The sequence below is a fragment of the Peromyscus leucopus genome, chromosome 9 (genome assembly GCF_004664715.2).
Source record: "Peromyscus leucopus breed LL Stock chromosome 9, UCI_PerLeu_2.1, whole genome shotgun sequence".
Lineage (NCBI taxonomy): Eukaryota > Metazoa > Chordata > Mammalia > Rodentia > Cricetidae > Peromyscus > Peromyscus leucopus.
The window spans coordinates 2911092-2934648 of NC_051070.1; the positions used below are offsets into that span (position 1 = coordinate 2911092).

Here is a 23557-nt window from a genome sequence, read left to right on the forward strand (position 1 = left end):
CACTGTACCCACTCCTAACGCTCTAGTTACACTGTACCCACTCCTAACGCTCTAGTTACACTGTACCCACTCCTAACACTCTAGTTACACCATGCCCACTCCTAACACTCTAGTTACACTGTGCCCACTCCTAACGCTCTAGTTACACTGTGCCCACTCCTAACGCTCTAGTTACACTGTGCCCACTCCTAACGCTCTAGTTACACTGTGCCCACTCCTAACACTCTAGTTACACTGTACCCACTCCTAACACTCTAGTTACACTGTACCCACTCCTAACGCTCTAGTTACACTGTGCCCACTCCTAACACTAGTTACACTGTACCCACTCCTAACGCTCTAGTTACACTATGCCCACTCCTAACACTCTAGTTACACTGTACCCACTCCTAACACTAGTTACACTGTACCCACTCCTAACGCTCTAGTTACACTATGCCCACTCCTAACGCTCTAGTTACACTGTGCCCACTCCTAACGCTCTAGTTACACTGTGCCCACTCCTAACGCTCTAGTTACACTGTGCCCACTCCTAACGCTCTACACTGTGCCCACTCCTAACGCTCTAGTTACACCGTGCCCACTCCTAACGCTCTACACTGTGCCCACTCCTAACGCTCTACACTGTGCCCACTCCTAACGCTCTACACTGTGCCCACTCCTAACACTCTAGTTACACTGTACCCACTCCTAACACTCTAGTTACACTGTACCCACTCCTAACGCTCTAGTTACACTGTGCCCACTCCTAACGCTCTACACTGTGCCCACTCCTAACGCTCTAGTTACACTGTGCCCACTCCTAACGCTCTAGTTACACTGTGCCCACTCCTAACACTCTAGTTACACCGTGCCCACTCCTAACACTCTAGTTACACTGTGCCCACTCCTAACGCTCTACACTGTGCCCACTCCTAACGCTCTAGTTACACTGTGCCCACTCCTAACGCTCTAGTTACACTGTACCCACTCCTAACGCTCTAGTTACACCGTGCCCACTCCTAACGCTCTAGTTACACTGTGCCCACTCCTAACGCTCTAGTTACACTGTACCCACTCCTAACGCTCTAGTTACACTGTGCCCACTCCTAACGCTCTAGTTACACCGTGCCCACTCCTAACGCTCTAGTTACACCGTGCCCACTCCTAACGCTCTAGTTACACCATGCCCACTCCTAACACTCTAGTTACACTGTACCCACTCCTAACACTCTAGTTACACCGTGCCCACTCCTAACACTCTAGTTACACTGTACCCACTCCTAACACTAGTTACACCGTACCCACTCCTAACACTCTAGTTACACTGTGCCCACTCCTAACGCTCTAGTTACACCGTGCCCACTCCTAACGCTCTAGTTATACTGTACCCACTCCTAACACTAGTTACACCGTACCCACTCCTAACACTCTAGTTACACCGTGCCCACTCCTAACGCTCTAGTTACACTGTGCCCACTCCTAACGCTCTAGTTACACCGTGCCCACTCCTAACACTCTAGTTACACTGTGCCCACTCCTAACGCTCTAGTTACACTGTGCCCACTCCTAACGCTCTAGTTACACTGTACCCACTCCTAACGCTCTAGTTACACTGTGCCCACTCCTAACGCTCTAGTTACACTGTACCCACTCCTAACGCTCTAGTTACACTGTGCCCACTCCTAACGCTCTAGTTACACCGTGCCCACTCCTAACGCTCTAGTTACACTGTACCCATTCCTAACACTCTAGTTACACTGTGCCCACTCCTAACGCTCTAGTTACACTGTACCCACTCCTAATGCTCTAGTTACACTGTGCCCACTCCTAACGCTCTAGTTACACTGTGCCCACTCCTAACGCTCTAGTTACACTGTGCCCACTCCTAACGCTCTAGTTACACTGTACCCATTCCTAACACTCTAGTTACACTGTGCCCACTCCTAACGCTCTAGTTACACTGTACCCACTCCTAACACTAGTTACACTGTACCCACTCCTAACGCTCTAGTTACACTGTACCCACTCCTAACGCTCTAGTTACACTGTGCCCACTCCTAACACTCTAGTTACACTGTGCCCACTCCTAACGCTCTAGTTACACTGTACCCACTCCTAACGCTCTACACCGTGCCCACTCCTAACACTCTAGTTACACCGTGCCCACTCCTAACACTAGTTACACTGTACCCACTCCTAACACTAGTTACACTGTACCCACTCCTAACGCTCTAGTTACACTGTGCCCACTCCTAACGCTCTAGTTACACTGTGCCCACTCCTAACGCTCTAGTTACACTGTGCCCACTCCTAACGCTCTAGTTACACTGTACCCACTCCTAACACTAGTTACACTGTACCCATTCCTAACACTCTAGTTACACTGTGCCCACTCCTAACGCTCTAGTTACACTGTACCCACTCCTAACGCTCTAGTTACACTGTGCCCACTCCTAACGCTCTAGTTACACTGTACCCACTCCTAACGCTCTAGTTACACCGTGCCCACTCCTAACGCTCTAGTTACACTGTGCCCACTCCTAACGCTCTAGTTACACTGTGCCCACTCCTAACACTCTAGTTACACTGTGCCCACTCCTAACGCTCTAGTTACACCGTGCCCACTCCTAACGCTCTAGTTACACTGTGCCCACTCCTAACGCTCTACACTGTGCCCACTCCTAACGCTCTAGTTACACTGTGCCCACTCCTAACGCTCTAGTTACACTGTGCCCACTCCTAACGCTCTAGTTACACTGTGCCCACTCCTAACGCTCTAGTTACACTGTGCCCACTCCTAACGCTCTAGTTACACTGTGCCCACTCCTAACGCTCTAGTTACACCGTGCCCACTCCTAACGCTCTAGTTACACCGTGCCCACTCCTAACGCTCTAGTTACACTGTGCCCACTCCTAACGCTCTAGTTACACTGTACCCACTCCTAACGCTCTAGTTACACTGTGCCCACTCCTAACGCTCTAGTTACACCGTGCCCACTCCTAACGCTCTAGTTACACCGTGCCCACTCCTAACGCTCTAGTTACACCGTGCCCACTCCTAACACTCTAGTTACACTGTGCCCACTCCTAACACTAGTTACACTGTACCCACTCCTGACACTCTAGTTACACTGTGCCCACTCCTAACGCTCTAGTTACACTGTACCCACTCCTAACGCTCTAGTTACACTGTACCCACTCCTAACACACACTCTCTTCATTCCACCAAATCTTTCCTGTTGACATTACTGCAGCCTCAGCCTTCCTGGAACCTTGTAGGAAAAGATAAAGGTTGATATTAACCGGGAACCTGGTAGATTGGTATTTCTTGGGGCTCTGTATCCCTAAGTTACTTCAAGTTATAAGAAAGCTTCTGCCAATAAACAGGCATTTGGGGATGTGTTCCTCCTTCCCAGGACATCCTTCCTCAACCTCAGCATCAGGTTTGTGACCTTGTCACAGATTCTGTGACGGGCATTGCCTCGGTTATCTTTAAGCACACGTGTGTCGAGACGTGGCCGTCTCAGTCTGGGCTTGTCATGATGTGTTGAACTTTTCCCTTGACCCCAACATGCCTTCGTGTGTAGAGGGACAAGCTGCTCCGGAGGCACTCCGCTTGTGTTGTGCCCAGTGCTGGAGAGGAGGAGAGCTGCCAGTCAGCCAGGAAAAACCGGGTCACCGTGGACTTTTCCCTTCTGACAATTCCACCTTTGCCAGAGGAGACTTTGCATGCTGCACCCGTCTTCTCCCTGCAAGAAGTACTGAGTTCCCTTGCAGCTCTCTACACGGTTCAGGGCTCGATGACACCCCACACTTTTACCACTAATGACAGCTGTGTTTCTTCCTTACATAAAAAACAATCGCACATCTTGTTAGTTGAACCTGCTCATTATATATATATGTACATACACATATACATATATATTTTTTTCTCAGTTGACCACCAACACCTTGAAAAAACATGTTTTTTGATGATTTTTTTTTCATTTGGTACTTGGCCAAAAAAAAACCAAAACTTGATTTAAATTTGAAATACAGCCTGAAGAGTTGTTTTTAGCCTTCTGTACCCTTAAACGGGAGCTAAGATTCTTACTCAGCTGTTTCGATGTGAACCTGAGCCTGCTGCTTCCTAGTGGTAAAACTGGCCTCATCCTCAGCCCCCAGCCTTCTGATATTGCTGTGTCAATAAGCGGACTGAGGAGCGGCCCCACCCGTTTAGGGTGGTCGGCAGTGCTGTGTGTCCCTGTGTGTCCTTTGGGTGTCTGTCATGTGTTTCTCCATCCACTCCCACAGCACACCCGTGCTGTGCCCTGAGTGGCAGGCCTCAGCGGCAGGCTTCTGGGCTGGTTGGTGTATAGCCGCTCCTCAGGCTCACCTTGCTGTTCTGAGGTGAGGGTTACGTGGTGCCTTCGGAGGCCTCCCTCCCAGAGTGGATCCTCGTGGACATGCGTTTGGTTTTTTGCATGAGATTTTACTTGGAATTTCAGAAGATCCCCCCCCCCCTTGGCATAATGAAAACGGTTCCTGGGGTGTGAAAGGTTTGTGCCTCCGGCTTGTCCCTCAGAGCTGGCGGCAGCAGCAGTTGTGTGTCACACCTGGGGAGAGGTGTCTTTGTGTGAAGTTGTGCCTGTGGGTTACCAGTTCTTTGCAGTTTGTATGCTCTGCCTGAAAGCTAAAGAATCTTTTTCTTTGGAGGGAGATGTGTGCATCGCCAGGTAGAGAACTCACCTGCATCTCCTTTCAGCATCAGCAGAGTGGCACGCTGGGAAATCCTGTGGTTCGCTGTGACAAACTGGACCAGTCCGAGATTAAGAGTCTGCTGATGTGCTTCCTCTACGTGCTGAAAAGCATGTCTGACGGTGGGTGCGATGAGGACAGCCGCTGCCCTCCTGGTCTCAGGGAATCATTTTAGGTGGCATTTAGTTGAAAAAGTTTCAAATATTTAAGAGAATTTCATCTTCGTTTTTTAATGTGTGGTAATTTGCTAAATGCAGTAGAAATAGAAGTATCGGAGTAAAAAATCAGTTACTTTTATTCTAAAAAACAAATTCTGACGTGGATATGGGGCATTTGGGGTTTAATCTAGTGTTTCACCACGGCCCAAGCTGGACTTTTGTGGCTAAGAGTGACTTTGAACTTCTGATTCTCCTACCTTCACGTCCAGAGCCCTGGGATTAGGCACAGGCTACCACACCTGGTTTCCATTTTATGTCATGATAAAGATTGAAACCAGGGCTTCCAGATACGTCCCATTCTAGAAATCCAGGGTCATAAAAAATATTCTCCATATTTTCTTTGAAGGGTAGCATTAAAAGTTTTCGGTCAACCCTAGAAATCTGTGTGGTCTGGGTTTGTACGTGTGGAGTAGAGGCGAGGGAGAAAAGGGCCCAGAGGACGGTTTTCCAGACGGTGGAGCCAGTCTTACTGCGCTGTAGACGCTCCCGCCCTTTCCTTCTCCACCTCAGTGAGTCCATGTGCCCTGTGTTTCCTCAAACCCCTTCATTCTTGAGTAGCCTGAATCCAGAGCCAGGACTGTCCGAAATACTGCCGGCCATTGGCTGTTCTGTCTGGTGTATGCTAGTGGTGGCCACAGATGCATGCTGGGCCACTGTGAGGCTCCTCAGGGCTCACCTTCCTGAGGTGACTAGCCTCAACTCACCAGTTTGTCTGTCTGAGCTCAGAACCCTCCAAGTGGAAGCTCACACCCGTAATGCTAGTCAAATGCATCAAACCTGGCCTAGAACCACTTCAGCCATGATTCTTTAGGTAGGTAAATGGGAGATGTACTTAGCTTCCCGGAGCCTCTGATGGTACATCTGTAGGTGAGCACTTAAGTCGTCCGTGTGGGATCAGAGTGAGGATTGGAGACAGCATTCCTGTGAAATTGGGACAGCACCTGGCACAGCCTGGCACAGCTTCTTGCCATATACCCATGTCTTCCCTTCCTGTCCCTGCCCCTGGTGAATGTAGAATACAGACCTACAGCCATTGGTCTCTGTGCTCATCGCAGCCTACAAGGACTGAGTCATTTTCCTGGTTTTCAGCGTCATGTAGGACATATCAGATGCGAGTACTCTTGTACAGTGCCCAGTCAAGAGGGTTCACACAGATCTCGATGTTTAGGCATTGATTTCCTGTATCAATTTCAAGAATTTCTCCTATAGATGTAACTGGTCGTACATGTGAAAACCCCATGGGACAGGGTGTTCAGCAAGGGATGCTTATACTAGAATAAGCTTAGAAAGAAAAACAGCCATGCCATAATGTCCACCAATAGAAACTGGTTAATTCTGTCACGGTAGCCCATAGAGGATACTCGGCAGCTTGGAAACATCTGGGTAGGACCAGTTTGTATTGTTCTTTTAAAGCTCAAAGGCAGGGGCCAGAGAGATGGCTCAGCTGTTAAGAGCAGGCGCTGCTCCTGCAGGGGCCCGAGTTCAGTTCCCAGCACCCACACTGGACAGCTCACAACAGCCTGTAACTCCAGCTCCAGGGATGAGATGCTGTCTGGCCTCCAGAGGCACCTGTGCTCACATACCCAACACAGACACACATAAACAAAACAGCACATGTTTTCATTTCCAACAGGTCCCGTGAAGAGGAGGGAAGGGTCCTATAGAAGGAAATGGGGAGGCTGGCTGTGGATTATTATGGCCTCTTACGGTCTTCAGATTTTCTAGTCTGTTTAAGAGCACATTATGTACAAGTTAAATGGATGGGCTTGTACTATAATATAGCACTAGGTAATTTATTATTAAAGTTCAGGAGTTCAAATGTTGAATAAGCCTGCTGTGTGTATTATCCAGGAGAGCCCACCAGTGTGGTTTGCCTTTTGGTAAAATATGAAATAGGCAGTGATGGAGACCTGGGCTCTGGAGTCTATCCCCAATGTCAAAAGTGATTATCCATTTTATATATGTGTGTGTGTGTGTGTGTGTGTGTGTGTGTGTGTGTGTGTGTGTGTGTGTGTGTGTGTGTGTGTGTGTGTGTGTGTGTGTGTGTATAATGTATATTGTGATTCTGACCAAATAAATGCTTATTTTAGATGCACTGTTTACATACTGGAACAAGGCTTCAACCGCTGAGCTGATGGACTTCTTTACAATATCCGAGTGAGTGGTTTTCTTTACCTGTCCCCTCTTACCTTTCCAGCTAGGAGGTGTGAGGGAAACGTGTCCACGGGCAGGATGCAGTGCATGGCACATAGCTTCCTTCGTGAGTCAGCCAACAGTGGCCCGCCTTAAGATATATAAATAATTGCTTGTGGTTGCTGAGAAGCCTCTGTGCTTAAGCTACTTAGATAAAATTGTACAAAATGTTTTCACGGCATTGGTGGCCACTGTTTTGTTTTGTTTTTATGTTAAATCTAGAACCTATCTTATCTACTCAGGATGAGTTTCTGATTTCATTTAAGCTCTTTATTCTTAGAAACACAGATCCATAGCACTTTATCTAAAACTGCTAAGGGCAGATAATTTTTCAAACTCAGAATGTGGGCTGCTTTTGAAAATTCACACTTTGGGTTTATCAGCCTATAATAGCATCTCACTCGGTCAAACACGCTATACCGCGGTAAAAGAAAGAGAAATTTCAGTTCTTTATGATTATTCAGTTTGTACTTGACACATGATAACTTAAGCAGCTCTGTGTTGGTTAGTTTGGTACAGAATATGTTTACAGAAACTCACATGGGACCCTTGTTCTCTGGGCTTTGTGTGTATTAGAACTGTGAGGGACAGGCCAGGGTCCTGTCCTGCTGACAGGAAGGGCCAGTCCCGTGGCTGACTTCAGTGGTGAAATTGTCACGCCTGAACCCGGAGAGCTGGTTGTATTAGTTACCTCTCATTAAAAGGCGTGGTCTTTAAAGGTTCAGTGTTGTGGCTCTTGATGCCTGTGAGGGGCCATTCCATATGCTTGAGCCGAAAGAGAGAGCTCCTTGTATGGACTCCAGCGAGGAAGAACAGTAACACCGTGCCGTGGAAGGTCTCCAACACACTCCAAGGCACACTGCCGTGGAGGAGTCTGCCAGCCCTGAGGGGGTGGATGAAAACCTTTATTCTGTTCTGCTCCACCCGTGACCTCAGCTCTGATGGCTGCACATGTGTGCGCGCCTCCCCGATGTGCTAATGCTTTTCTCTGGGTGGAGGACCTTACAGAAAATTCCTGAAAGCGAGGGCACGGTTTTAACGGCACCTTCTCTAATGGTTGTCTTGTCCGCAGAGTCTGCCTGCACCAGTTCCAGTACATGGGGAAGCGCTACATAGCCAGGTACTGTGGGACGACCTGGGAAATGTAGTGTCGAGTTCTGTGAGGCTGTGTGAGAATGGCCGTCTGTGGTGGCTGGCAGCTGGGGCTCACATAAGCAGCCAACCACCTTAGGTTGCTACCATGGAATCGTCCAGAAGTCTCTGTCAGCATTCCTGCATTCCTCCTGTCTGGTTTGGTCTCGTTCCCCTCCCAGGAGATCATCTTTAGGGTACTGTCTCTAAGTTCCCCCCAGATTCTAACACACTTTCACCTTCTTCTCTTTCTCTTCTCCATACTTCCTGTCCTGTGTTCTCTGCTTCTTCGGTCAGTTCTTGTCCTGTCTGGCTTTAACATTATCCCTGCTCCCAACCAAGAAGACGCAATGTCCCTTTTTCTTGTTCATCATAGAGAGGATGTTTCCATCCTGCGTCACTGGCCTTTAAAATGGAGCCTTCCCTTTGTTCTGACCACTCAGTGAGTGCCTGTGTTCTTGTCTCATCAGAACTCTGCTGAGTGTCCTGTCTCCCCACTGGCCTGGCCTGCCTGCACTCTCTCCCATCTCAGGAGTGCTGGAGGTTCCTCACAGATGTGTGGCCGACAGCCCCTCTCGGGGCATTTCCTCCCAGCACAGCTTGGTTACCAGGCCCTCCCCCTGCCCTGTCGCCACCCTGTGTACCTGCTGTGTGTCTTTCTGTGTTGGGGGTGGGGTGGGGTCGTTCAAAGCATCATCCTGTTGTTTTTTAACAGTTTGATTATAAGCAAACTACATTTGTTTTAAGAAAGTCTGCCAAGTTTAGTTTTAATTGAGATTTGTTTTTCTTATGGTTTATAGCAGTGAAACAGAACTGACATTAATTAATAGACACTGTGTTTGAGTGTGGTTGGCTTTTTACGCCGGTACTGTCCCTTCTGGAGATATCTGAGAACTTTTCAGGATTATTATGTTTTATGTTAAGAAATGAAAGCTTGTGTCCTCTTTTAAGAAGAAACAAATTTAGTGAGATCATTTTGTACTTTCCTCTCATTAATATTTTGTTTTAATTGAAATGTGGTAGTTTTAAAGTTCCCTAGCCTTAACCTCTGTTTTTCTCACTACTGTAATTTTATGTTTGTTTGTGAGTACAAAATGCAAGTATATCCAGGGTGCTTTGTGTCAGCCAGCATGCCTTGACTTCCAGCTCCTGCACTGCCCTGTGAGGATGGGCAGACGGCATCTGCTCACCGCCAAAAGATCCGTCCATGCTTGGCAGCTGTCACCCCTTCTTGGCGATCTCTGCCAGTTACACCACAGTAGGACATCTGGACAGTGTCCTGCCAAGTAGCCTAACATCCCTGAGCCCAAACCGTAACTGTGGGAAGCTGCTGGTTCCTCCCTGACAAAATATTTCAGAAGAATTTGTAAAGTGGTTCTTTCTTCTCCCTCCCCATAGTGGATATAAATTTAGCTTTTGGAGGAAAATCTGTCACTTTGTAAGCCCCTGTATATATTTGCATAGAATATGGACTAATTAAGCGTGGATGGACGGGGAGGCGGGAGTCAAGGCGGGTTTATGTTCCTTGCACTGTGGAAAGACAACGCCCCGCTTTACACAAACATTGTCATGGTCTCTGCTGCATGTGACCACGATCTCGAACCATGACAAGAACGTTGTCAGTGTTTGCCGTCCACAGTGGTGTGGTTGTGTGAGCACTGTGCCTTCTCCTTGTCACTGGGAAGGGACCCAGCAGCATGCTGTCAATGAAAGTCCATGCATGTCCCTGTTGTCCACACAGTAACACAGTCAGGGGCATGGTTGGTCCGGGACGGGGACAGGTGTCAGAGTCTGGTTCCGTCTGCTCTGGTGATGGTACGCCGTAGGGAAGTGGGCTGTCTGATTGCTAACCAGACACATGTCTGTTTTCTCCACTCCGCTGCTTGACAAGTTTAACCAAGTGTGTGGCACTTCCTCCTGCTTGGGTAAGAATACAGGTGTTCCACTGACTCATGTAACCCTACCATCGCATGCGCCCTCTGCTTCTTCTGGTGCGTTGTTTGATTAGAATAAAGTTTTGCTCACGCCACGTATAATTCAGAGAGGTTTGCAGTGTTCTCTTAGTTGTGGGATGCTGCCCGTTACCTCCACACTGGAGCAGTGCTCTTTGTTTGGAAAAGTCGCATCTCCACCGTACTTTCTCAGAGTGAGAAAGGCTCGGCGCCTTGGCTTGAGTTTGCTCCTTCGGAGTGCTTTGCTGTGCCCTGTCTGTCTTAGCTGCCTTAGCTGCCGGCTGTCTGTCCCTGGCCACTTGGCTTCATGCAGTCCCGCTGCTCCTGTGCGTGTCTCAGCCTGACTAATGCTCCTGTCTCGCTGTTGTAACACACCTAACGTTTGCTTCTGTCCCATTTCACTCACGTTACAGGAACCAGGAGGGGTTGGGACCCATAGGTCATGACCGAAAGTCTCAGACATTGCCTGTTTCCCGTAACAGAACAGGAATGATGCATGCCAGATTGCAGCAGCTGGGCAGCCTGGATAACTCTGTCACTTTTAACCACAGTAAGTCCCATGCCATACCATCGTAACAGCCAGCCGTCTCTGTGCCGTCTCAGAGGGGACAGCCCCGGCTACACCGTACCACATCACCAACTTGATTTTTCTTCCAGAGCAAAACAATTAGGAAGAAGAGTTCCCTTCCTTGGAGGAGAGTCCTGAGCAGTGGGGGGTGACAGAATGTGGAACCCAATCAACTACGGCACCATCTGAAAATGCTTAGACACTTTGCCCTAACTCCAGACAAAATGCAGCTGCATGCATTTGATTTTATCCCCACCCCGCCCCCTCCTGGCACATCTGGGTCATAGCCATTTGCCTCTCCTGCCCGGTGTGTGTAATTGGTTGAGTACCCACATTCTGACATTCCGCCTGCAAATGAATGTTAAGCCCGTGAGTCAGTCTGCAAGGGTGTGGAAAAGCATCCAGTAACAAAGTGACTTTTTCTGTGTTTTCAGTGTGAGAAAGATATCAAGTGTGCTTGGGATTTCTGTAGACAATGGTAAGACTTAATCAGGTTGGGGTCTGCCTCCCAGGCCGCTTCACTTGCAACCGAGACTTTTCCTTCATCTTGCCTTCCTAACTGTGGGCTTTCCTAACTTCACATAGAGATTCTGCTAGTACGTGGGACCATCCTTTGAATTTCCTTCCATCAGTCGCCCAAACAGCTTCATGTGCTGCTTCTAGGCGTTTCAGTGTTTTAATCTACCTAAGGGTTTCTCAGAGCAGAAAACCTAACTAGCCACGCAGCACACGAGGAATTACTATGACCATCTATGGAGTCCCTCTTCTGTGTCTGTTGTTTTCTCAAGACCATTCTTCCTTCTCTCAAGCTTGACATAGCTGGTTCCTGATCTAGACAACCACGTGCTCTCATTCCCAGCACTGTCTTTAATACATGGTTCTTAATATCTTCCCATCATCCCTAATCACAATAATTCCATCTGCTGCGGCTGTCATACCTTTTTCTTCATGCAGGCTCAGCATAAAGACCAATATTCCTACCACCTTGTATTGGAAATAGTCCCGAGAAAGGTAACATGAAGTGAGGAATCAAAATACAGTGCTTCTCAGGTGTGGTGGCACTCACCTTGAATACCAGCACTCAGGAGGCAGAAGCAGGTGGATGGCTGTCTGTGAGCTCAAGGCTAGCATACTCTATATATTGAATTTGAGGCCAGCCAGAGTTACATGGTGATATCCTGTGTCAAAAGAAAACATACAAAATTTGGACTGGAGAGATGGCTTAGTGGTTGAGAGCATTGTCTGTTCCTCCAGAGGACCTGGTTTTGATTCTCAGCGCCCACATGGTAGCTCAAAACCATCTGTAACTCCAGTCCCAGGGACTTCTGGCCTAGATGTCGTACACAGACATACATGCAGACAAAGACATCCATACACATACTTTTTTTTAAAAGCACACAAAGCAGAGCAACAAACCAATGCAGCAGCTTCCCATACTTCCACCAACAAAGTTAAACCCTCACAGTCTCACCCTGGGGGTCCAGGCTTCACTTAGACCGGTGCCATGTCAGTCCACCACTCACTGGACTGAGAGCCCCCAAATGCTGGGTCTGTGCTCTTACACTTAGGAGTAGGATGCACATTGATGATACATTTGAGGCTGTAATGCCTGCATTTTCAACTCTTTGTCTATTGGGCGCGATGAACAATAAGTCAAAGCAATGAAAGCCAGGGGCTTTGTTATTTTTTACTTTTCATTTCCTGTTTTGCGGTAGAAATGCAGTCCCCTGTGACATGCTGGACTGTTGGAGTTCCCTTTTCCCAGATTATTAACAGTAATTTACTATCTGCTGAAGTAAATGCAGAAACATTGGAGGATTTTTGCACAAGTGAACGAAGGCCCCGTCTCTAGAGATAGCCATTGTCAGGTGAAGAACGGTGACAGAGCATCGGGGAGGCCGCCTCTCCCTGCAGATGGATGCAGCAGCAGGAGCTCGAGGTGCAGGACAGAGACAGCGGGCTGGGCTGCTGCAAAATCAGCATGCCATTGCAGCTGCTTTCTCTCCCTGCAGCCCGCATTGAAGCTGGCATCCCTGTCTTCCCGTCACACTGTCCTCAGTCACGTGTTTTCCGGCTTTGCCAGGAAGTAGTGTTCTTCTTCGATCCTTTGGCCTTCGCTTGTGTCTCCACAGTCCCTCTTCCTGAATTGTTTCTCCCATTTGCCGAGTTTCTCTTCATCGCATCTTCCAGGACTCAGTCTTTCTCTCGAGCTTTAGTTCAGATTAGGTGGCGTTAGCCTTTCCTGCCAACACCTATTTCAGCTCCACGTGGAACTTGGTCAAAAACCTGCAAAAAGAATGAATTTCTACTGTATTATGTGTACAATGTATATGGCTTACATGTATGCATACATACCAGCTCATCTCTACCTAGGTATTCTGGGGAAGCTTAGGGACATGGGTGTCCTTTTGCAAAAAATTAAAAAAAAAAAAACTTATGTAGCAGTAAATACAGCATCTTCTGCTAATCCAGCCAATATGATGTAGAGCCCGTAAGTGGGCAGCCTGCCAGGGACATGCAGAGACTAAGGTGAGGATCTCTGAGTGGCCTTTCTTCCCTTTGTGTCAGACGTCAGCTTGGACAGCAGGGGGCAGCAGAGGCCTGGACAAGCCAGTCTTCTTAGGCCTGGCTGCCTGTGCTCTTCCCTAACTCTCCAGAGAGAAGGATGTGGGGAAATCCACCGTGTATGCTGCCCGCGGTGTAACTTAATAGGTCATCTGAGATGGCAGTCTATCAGTAATTAGTGTTTAATGCAACTGAATTGACTCAGAGTTAAGAATGAAAGGTGCAATTCCTGCTTGAGGTTAGCTGTTTTGATGTCCTTAGAAAGGACATGAACATGTGTCCCACGGTCTTCAGGTGCCTTCAGAGTTTGAGGCTGTATACTTAGTGCCATTTTCAGATTCAGGTAGCCTTTATTCCGCAGTTTTCCTCGAAGAAGAGAAAGCCCATGCTGTGATTAGTGTGAGCTTGTACCTCATGGATTTGGCCACAGACAACTCTGAGCATGTCTGTTTTCTTATGTGAATCATGGGGAGCTGGCAAATGGTACCATTTTGCCATAGAATATTTTTCTTTATTCTATACCCTTGCTCATCTGTGAGGAAAACCTTCTTGGCGATTAAATGGGAGGGGTGAATAACTGACTGTTGATCATGTTTATGTTTTTTACATAAAATATGTTGGCACCTCCGAAAGTCATATGAGATTAGTTAACGTATCTGAGATGGTAGGTCCCCATCTGAGGAATCCTTCCAGCTAGAAAGAGTCCTTGTCATTTCATGTTTGTTTTATACCCCCAGGCTTACTGTTTTTCTGGATTTGTATTGTGATCCAGAAGCGGGGAAGTCAAAATAAAAATACAGAATTTGGCTCCATAGAGGACAGGCAACCATAGAAATGGAAACACAGCCCAAGGGGCTGCGGGTCTGACTGCTTACACGTCCTGACCATCAGAAGGCGGATGTGGCTCTGGGGCTCCTGCCCCAGCCACTCTGGTGAAGTTACGGATAGAGTCAGCGGGGTTGGTGGAGCTATCAGGCAAGGGGGATTTGTAAACTACAGTCGGGTTAATTAAATTTAAACTTAACAAATGACATGGAGGGATGCTCATTTTTGGCCTCTGAGTGTTCAAAATACTTTGAGGTTTTAAAACAAGTCTTGGTTTGTGTGGGAGACCTGCTCTCACTTTTAACCCAAGGTACTCTTGGGGAAGGAGAGTGAGAAATATTTAGATAGAAGGATAGAAGGGAGAGAGACAGATAGAACACAGGACAGCTCAGGAGGGCCTGGATCCTTATCCACTGGCCCCTTCTGTCTCTTCTAAAGGCCTTTTTAAAGGAATGCCAAGGGGTGGAGCAAAGACCTCCCCCGGCACAGCCAAGTGCAGACCCTCCCCATCACCTGGTAACCATGCATGTGGTCAAGCCATCCTCTAATGCAGCCCCGCTGGGTAAAGCTCAGATCTCACTGGGAACCTTCGTAGGCCTCCACAGCTTTGTGCTGGGCCGTGGCTCTGTTGGAGAAGTACTTGATATATAAACCCAGGTTGAGATTCCCAGTATCCACATAAAAGCTGGTATGCATCGGTAACCCCAGCCCTGGGTGTGTGGAGGCAGGAGGATCCTAAGGGCTCACTAGCCAGCCACTCTAGCCAGTGCAGCAAGCTCCAGGTTCAGTCGAGGCCCTGCCTGAAGAACTGAGTTGGAGATGGACGGCGAGATTGCTCGGCCGCTAAAGGCGCTTGCCGCTAAGCCTGGAGTTTGATCTCCAGGCCCACGTGGTGGAAAGAGAGAGCTCACTTCTGCAGATGGCCCTCTCCCTCCAAACATGCACGCCCATGTGATCTTCAAGGAAAGAAACATAGTTTTAAATTTTCTTACTAAAACGTAAAGCAGTGGAGGAAGGCACGCAATGTTTGCCTCTGCCTCCATGCATGCTCACACCACACACAAATACACAATTTTAAAATTAAAAACAAGTCTTATCATAGGCGTGACAGTGGTTTGAAACTTTTATAAGTTTGAGCTGTGAATGCTGAGGACTTCCCAAACAGCCCACAACATGCCACCCAAAGATGACATCCCTGTTGAGAAGTCCTGTTCCTGTAGGCTGAGCAAGGGTGGAGGGGATCCACACCGGGCTGCAGTGTGCTACTGCCTCCTAGTGGGAGCAGTAGTAATTACAACACTCTTGCCTGAGCTTTGGTCTGGGACATAGCCTAGCGAAGTCCCGCAGGCAAGCATGGGGATCTGAGTTTGATCCCTAGACCTCACAACAGAACAAAAACAGCTGTGTATGGTGGTGATGGCACACTTGTCAAGGACAGGTGATTCCCTAGGGCTTACGGATTAGCCAGCCTGGCATGTTTGGTGGGCCCCAGGCCAGTGAGACACCCTGAGAAAGACGGTACCTCTCACCTCAGCCTTCGGTTAGGAAATCTTGGTCTCTGAGACCGCTCTGGGACTTACTAATGGTTCCTTTTCCTGTGTTCTCTAGTGTGACTATTGGTAGCATCTTCCTGGGACGTTCTGTCTCAGGCGTGACTGAGGACAGTCTGAGCTGCCATTTAGTGTTAGGGATTTTAAAAGGATGAACACTAGTTTAAGAACTCTGCTCAGTTAAGGCCGTGTGACAAGCTGAGGGGACAGGTTTCCATGTGACCCAGACAGACTCATTCTCCACAAATCTGGCTTAATCCCTTTTCTTTGGGTTTGGTTTCATTTTTGTGACTTTTAATTCATTTTTTCATTAATGTACAGAATAAATAGGTTTCATTATGACATTTTCATACCTGGATATCATTATACTGTTCTCATACATGCACCCACCCCAGTACCCATCTCCACACCCCCATTCTTGCTGACCCCAAGAGATTGATAGATGACATCATGGCTCTCTTGTCATCGCCATGTTTCTGTACATGTGTACATCATTCTGTCACTGAAGTAGCCTGGCACATTGGTTCTATGTTTTTAAAACAACCCATGTTAATTTCTGATTCTGTTTCCAGGCCTTGGGTCAGGTCAATGCTGTGGGGATTGCTCAGTGGGAGAGGCCATCTCATTTATGATGGCTACCTGCATGCACTTAGTCTGAATGTTTTACAGAGAGAAAGTGGCAATTCTATAAAGAAAAAGAAATAAGGTCACCACTAAACCACATTCTTTTCAAACTCTTAACCCAGACCACAACTCCCTGGGAGTGGACAGCAGCTTCCTTAAAGGTCCCTGAGGCCCGTGGGAATGTTTTGGCTGGCCTGATCACAGGTGTCGATATTTTGGGTTCTGTCCCTGTATCTTACCCCACCACACCCCACCCACCCCCCAAAGGAATGCCTTGCGTTATGCAAAGACAGTGCAGGGGCACTAGTACCCCCAGACAGCCATCTTTCTTTTCTCTAGACAACTGCTTGTTCAAAAAACAGACCAACAAAGGCTGGAGAGATGGCTCAGTGGTTAAGAGCACTGGCTGCTCTTCCAGAGGTCCTGAGTTCAATTCCCAGCAACCACGTGGTGGCTCACACCATCTGTAGTGAGATCTGATGCCCTCTTCTGGAGTGCAGGCATACATGCAGGCAGAACACTGTATGCATAGTAAATAAATAAATTTTTAAAAATGGACAAACCAAAAAGAAAAAAAAAAGGGATTGGAATTAACATGGTGTCAAATATATTCTATGTCCTCATGAAGAGGGAGATAGCCCTGACGCAGGAGAACAGAGAACAGGAGAACAGAGAACCACAGACATAAAAGCTCAGAACTACCTGTTGAAAAGCAGAGTTGAATGAATACACTTGGTAGTGTTTGCATGGCAGGCTCAGAGCAGCTCCGTGGCTTTAAAAGCTCCTCTCTAGCATCCTCCGTGACTTTAAAAGCTTCTCTCTAGCATCCTCCGTGGCTTTAAAAGCTTCTCTCTAGCATCCTCCGTGGCTTTAAAAGCTCCTCTCTAGCATTTGCAGAACTGTGACTCTCACATTTCCTTCAGTCAGCACAAGATCCAGCTATTCTCTTACCCTCTTATTCGACTGTATCAGTCCTCTGATGTAGTGACCCAGAAAGGAATTTGGAGTATAGCTTCAGGGTGGGGGTGGGGTGAGGTAGGGGGCGGTTCCCATTAATAATCTCAAGGAAATTCTATCAGTTTTCTATATTTTCCTGATCTGTGAACTAATGTCTCCTCTTTGGAGTATTAACAAAAAAGAAAAGACCAATTAGTAAGTGTTGCTTTCTCCGTCACTCCTGGAGAAAGTCATTACATTATGTCCTGTTGTATTGCCATCTTTCTGGATAAACTAGACACCATGGTAACATCTTTACATCCTCTCCATGTGTTTCTGCTAATGCATTCCATTTCATCGTTTAATATCTCAAATTGTATGCCAAATTGCATTTATATCATTACTAAATTGATTTTGCCACCACTGTTGAAGATTACAGTTTATGTTTAAATTGTATATGATGAAGCTAAATTTACCTGACAGGTCTTTCTGGTCCTTTCCTTTCCATCAGCATTTCTTCCCAATATATTGGCTTTTATTCTTTTTATTAAAGCAAGTAGAAGACCATTTACAGTACAGTCAACTCTTGATTATCACTCATGATTCTACTAAATGCAGGCCTTGGTGCTACTGACTTAACGTTTAATGTCACTCACTTTGTCCTGGGCACATTTCTGTGAATCTCCTAATACTGATGAAATTATCCTCACTACAGCCCTTTGAAGTGTGGATACTTTGTCTCTGGTCTGCAGATGGGAATGCCGGAAAGTGTGAAAGGGCCGGCTGACTTGCCTGACACCAGAGAGTAAGTTGTAGGTCTCGGTGCAGTGGCCAGCCTTCAGTCCCATCTCAGTCATGCTCCGGCAGGCTGCAGCTGGTCTGGGTGGGTGTGCCGGCACTACCACCTTACCACCTGATGACCTCGGTCAGGCCCTGCAGCTCCCCTGTGCCTCTTCCCTTGTCTGCAAAGGGTATTTAACGAGGTGCACGCTTCCCAGGGCTGCTGAGTGACGAGATAATACCATGATGGCATTCCCAGACTCAGCTGACTCCGAGCGAGCACACTGTAAGTGGCTGCTGCTGTCTGTCACTGAGTCTCCAGAGTTGGAAAGGAGGCATCACTGAATGGAAACATTGTTAAAATGCTAACTCCCTACATAAGCGAAGGGTGATGTGCCCTGAGAAAAGGGCCTTCTGTAAATAATCCAGAGTTGACTGTCACTGTGGATCCCACCAGACCTGTCCCCTGAACCCCCAGACAGTAACGCTGTGTCGATTCACACAGGCTATGGCCACTCAGAGGCAGATGTCCTTCACCAGTCACTTCTCGAAGCCAACATTGCTACCGAGGTTTGCCTCACCACTCTGGACACGCTCTCTCTGTTCACACTGGCTTTTAAGGTTTGTATTAGACACACGCTGTTCAAGGTCAGAGTTTTTACCTGCTAAGTCCACTGCTTATAAAGCTCAACCAACAATCATGCCTGGTGTGTTTTTTCTTCAGCGGCTTTTGCTCCTATAAGGAGACTGCTAATCTCTAGGCTCCCTTAAAAGCTTTCCCGTAGTGAGTGACTGCAGTTCCCGTTCTTATATAGAATAAAGCTTAAGCGGCCCGCAGGTGCTGAGAGGTTAGACATGCCAGAGGCTGTCCCTGGAGGCAGCTGTCTTGGCTAGAAGAAAGTGTTTATCCTAAGCCCTCCATATGATAAATGTGGGAACCTAGCCAGACGTTTCTGCTCTGAGTATCTTAAGCAAAGCCAAATGTCTTCAATTAGATATTTAAAGAGAGAGGTGAGTTAAGCATAAACTCATCTTTTCAAATTATTCATTTATTACTAAATTAAATGGCGAAAGCATGTCATGGAAAAGAAATGAAAGAGTTTTGGTCTTGTTCTTAAATATAGCAAATAATAATTAAGTCACTGCGCAGGGTCCTGCAAGTCTCCCTGTATATTTTTTTGTAGGAAGGAGAGGTACAAACCCAGTTTAAAAAACATTTTTTAGTTAGTATACAACATGATGGGTTTCATTGTGATATATTTATACAGATACACCATTGCACCGTGTTCTGTCTTATTCGGAGCCTAACACCTCCAGTCAACGGTCCCTTCTAGTTCTAGTATAGAAACAGACATTGAGTTGGTGTTAATATCTATGAGTATTGGAGCCATGTGTTTAATTACAAGGGTATTAGGGAGCTGTATCCAGGGTCATGCTCTGTTGTGTTTTCTCTACCTATTGTGAAACACACTTCTTGGGCTGAGGGCATAGCTCGGTTGTTGCAGTATTTGCCTAGAATGCATGAGGCTCTAGGTTTGATCGCCAGTATCCCAGTCCAGATGTGGCAGTGTGTGCATGTGATCCTATCACCTGGGAGATAGAGATGGAGGATCACAAGTTCAAGGTCATCCTTGTCTACATAGAGGGTGAGGCCAGCCTGGGCTACATGAGACTAGCTTAAAAGAATTCCTTTTGCTTTACTAGTGACGCTAAAAATAATGATCTCCCTTCAATATCATGTCACATGTTACTATAGTGTGTTCTCTCCTTAGGTGCCAAGCTCCCCCTGCCCCCCATTAAGCATGTTACTAGGAACTCAGTTGAGACACGGGAATACCCACACTCAACAAATGCATCCGTAGGAGCAATGTCTGCTTTCATGGAGGCCTCCCCCTGTGACTGCCACTCATGGAAACTAACTAGAAATGTCAGTTCTCTGGCCCAGGCCCTAACATGATAAATCAGAAGCTCCGAGTGTGAGGTCTAAACCCCACGATTGGAGAAGCACGCTCTACTGGAACCACAGAGAGATCTTGGAATCTCTCTCTCTGTATAATTTTAGTGTGAAAGTCTAGGCAGTGAAGGTTCTGGGTGTGAATGTGTTCAGCCATGTGCATTGTATTTGTGTTGAGCACAGATCCTTTAGTCCCCGAGCAGCAGTAGCAGCGTGTCTCCTTGCTCTCTGACTGGACCCTGCCCTGTGAAGAGGCAGGAGACTTTGGAGGAAGGACCTGTGCAGAGCAGGCTCACAGGCAGAAAGGCTTCGTATAGCCCAAGAGCATCATGGACACCCGCCCTCTCCTGCCACTAATAACTGGCAGTTGGTTGCTCTGTGGCTGGGTTTGTACCTACCTCCTTTCTCCCTTCTGGGATTTCTGACCTCAGTTTGTCACAGTCGGAATAACAGGTAGTTTTAGAGTTGCTTCCTCACAAACGAGACCGTCAGGCTCAGTTTACCTGTGTGGTGCCTGACCAAGCCTATGCATGCTTCCCTCCAAACTGTCTGATTATAGCAAAACTGAATGCCCAGGACGCCAGGCTGGGGAAGGACGTCACTTTGGGAGGACAGGATTCATGGTCCTTACTTCAGGGTTGTCCCCGCCCATCAGTACACTGACACCTGTAATGGCACCCCATGTTAGAAGTAAGACACCCCCAAATATCACCTCCAGAGTCAGCCGTTAAAATACGTGTGTGTAAGCAGTTAGCACTGATCCTGTCGGCCATACTGCAGTTCTCTAGAATACCTGCCCCAAGCGGTCCATGTTCTGATGGACTTGCTTGAACTGCAGGAGCATTCTGTGCTTTCCTTGGGCCACTTGTAGCAGAAATTTTATCACTGTGCTCGGAAGAGAGTCTTTGCGGCTCTACGTCGTGTGACGTCTTCGGGATGTTAGAGGTGCCTCTCTGACGTCAATGTGTGTTTTCAGAACCAGCTCTTGGCCGACCATGGACATAATCCTCTCATGAAGAAAGTTTTTGATGTCTACCTGTGTTTTCTTCAAAAACACCAGTCAGAAATGGCTTTAAAAAACGTCTTTACTGCCTTAAGGTCATTAATTTATAAGGTAAGTTGCTTTGAGGCCACGGTTGTACCGATGGTTCCCGGTTTCTCGCCTCCTGCCTGGAGCTGAGGGCCTCTGGGAGTGCTGACCTCGCCGGTCTGCCGGCCCTGTGCTCTGTTCCAGTTCCCCTCCACGTTCTACGAGGGGCGAGCAGACATGTGCGCCTCCCTGTGCTACGAGGTACTCAAGTGCTGCAACTCCAAACTGGGCTCCATCCGGACCGACGCTTCCCAGCTGCTCTACTTCCTGATGAGGAACAACTTTGACTACACGGGCAAGAAGTCCTTCGTCCGGACACACTTACAGGTGTGTACTCTAGCTCCGGCAGGGCACAGGTACCCAGTGGAATCCTGTCTCCTTGAGGGTCACGCCGACCAGCATACCCCCTCCTAAGTGCTGCCAAAGGCTGTAAGTGGAATGTTGGGAAGTCACATGCACTGGTGGTGATTGTTTCATATTCCATATTGTAAGACCCTGGCCTGGGGTGTGTTTTATCACTGGCTTGACTTCTAGATATTGAATCAATATTGAACTGACTGATATTCTGTTGGCTCGAGGTACTTAATATTAAATACCTTAAAAAAACAAAAACCCAAAGTAGGTTTTCCTGTCTTCTGTTCATGAGTACCTCTCTTGTGTGTCCAGTAAAAGCATCCAGAGTTCTCTGCTCTGAGAACCAGCCGAGATAATAGAAGAACTCTGTCCTCACAGATGTCTTTTTTATGTGCATGTGACAAGAGCCTTTTACATCTGCTTTTGTCCCTTTGTTAACGTCGTAGTCATTGTCCACAGGCCTAATGTGCTAGAATTAATGACCACAACCCTGAGCAGAACAACAGATCCTCTCCTGGCCCTCATGGAGTGTGCATTCAGGGAGGCCTCAGACAAACCCACGGCTCTTACAGTGTGGTTGGCCAGTGTTCCCACAGAGGAACTTGAGGGCACCAGGATCTGGTTGGGGGTTCTGGGGAGCAGGGACGGCTTCTCTGCAGACCTGAAGGATGAGGATGGAGCCTAAGTTGAAGGGTAGTAGACATGTTCCGGGTCATGGATGCACCATGAGAATTACCCGTCTGGGAAACTAGAGAAGTCCCTTCATGTTTAGAATGCAAGTGAGACGTTACAGAAGATGTATCCAAATCTTTGTACAGTTGGAAGACCCACCTGAACTTCAGTTTTAAGAGTGGATCTTAGAAGGTCCACACAGAGAACATTGTCCAGTCGAGGACAGAGAGGATATTCTGGATGAGGGATGGTGATATAGGAAGAAGAGGGGATTCAGTTGACATTCTCCATGGTTGTGCTTGCATCCTGTGAAGGAAAAGGAAGTAAGGATGGCCTCCATGTTGATCCCAGACACCTGAGTCAAGGCCATGCTATCCATAGACTCCAGAAAGGGCAGATTGCATGTCGCATATTTAACACCTGTGTGTTCTGTTAAAAAGTGCACAGAACCTTCCACATAAGCTCAGAACAAACACTGAGGAGAGAATAAGGTCTCCCCCCTTACTGCAGAGTGCAGTGGGTAAGTGGCAATCCCAGTGGCGTGGACATACCTGCTTCTTGTTCTGTGCTCTTTCTGATTCACCTTTTAATTTATGAGCAGAACACATTCAGAAAACAACCATATTCTAAGTGATTTTTGAAAGTGCTTAAAAGAAGGAATCTCAGCCACTGCTCCCCACACTGGTGTGGTCCGCACCCCACGCATCTCGCCTTCACGTCGGCTTTGTGCACATCCTAACTGAACCCCGAAGCTGAGCCTGACCATCATCTGAAGAATTGATTTGTTTGTGTTTCTGCCCCTAAGGTCATCATTTCTGTCAGCCAGCTGATTGCAGACGTGGTTGGCATTGGAGGAACCAGATTCCAGCAGTCCTTGTCCATCATCAACAACTGTGCCAACAGCGACCGGCTCATCAAGGTGAGTAACTTCCCGTTTTCACCCCCAAGACTGCCTCATCCTGGGATGTGTGTGTCAGGGAGAGAGGGTGGAAGTCTTGAGTCCTCTCTCCTCTCCGCCTGTCTAGCACACCAGCTTCGCCTCCGATGTGAAAGATCTGACCAAGAGGATCCGCACAGTCCTGATGGCCACAGCCCAGATGAAGGAGCATGAGAATGACCCAGAGATGCTGGTGGACCTCCAGTATAGCCTGGCTAAGTCCTATGCCAGCACCCCCGAGCTCAGGAAGACATGGCTGGACAGCATGGCGAGGATCCATGTTAAAAATGGAGATCTCTCAGAGGTAGGGAGCCCTGCCTGCCTGAGTTCTTGAGAAACAATTATACTCTATTCATTCTCTGAAGGTACCTTTGAGGAAAATTGTACCCGTTAATCAAAAGAAGCCAGTGGAAATAACGTGGTGCCTTAAGCACACCCTTGACTAGGAGTTCTGGGCTTGGGGTGATTTTACAATTGTCTGGCTATTTT

At 47.6% G+C, this 23557-nt stretch overlaps 1 protein-coding gene across 30 annotated transcripts in view; it reads left to right on the forward strand.

Moving 5' to 3' along the window:
- The window catches only part of Dock9 (dedicator of cytokinesis 9), a 269995-nt gene that overhangs the window by 208203 nt on the left and 38235 nt on the right, over positions 1-23557 (forward strand). For 16 of the 30 annotated variants that reach the window (XM_037208305.1, XM_028868244.1, XM_037208303.1 and 13 more), the window contains exons 35-43: positions 4727-4841; positions 7028-7094; positions 8203-8250; positions 10627-10763; positions 18567-18682; positions 20992-21129; positions 21250-21432; positions 22937-23050; positions 23157-23372. In XM_037208305.1, the coding sequence (XP_037064200.1) occupies positions 4727-4841; positions 7028-7094; positions 8203-8250; positions 10627-10763; positions 18567-18682; positions 20992-21129; positions 21250-21432; positions 22937-23050; positions 23157-23372 (1134 nt within the window). Of the gene's footprint in view, positions 1-4726; positions 4842-7027; positions 7095-8202; positions 8251-10626; positions 10764-11215; positions 11260-18566; positions 18683-20991; positions 21130-21249; positions 21433-22936; positions 23051-23156; positions 23373-23557 lie in introns of those variants that run through there. The other 14 variants (XM_028868252.2, XM_037208310.1, XM_028868247.2 and 11 more) reach the window with 5 other exon arrangements.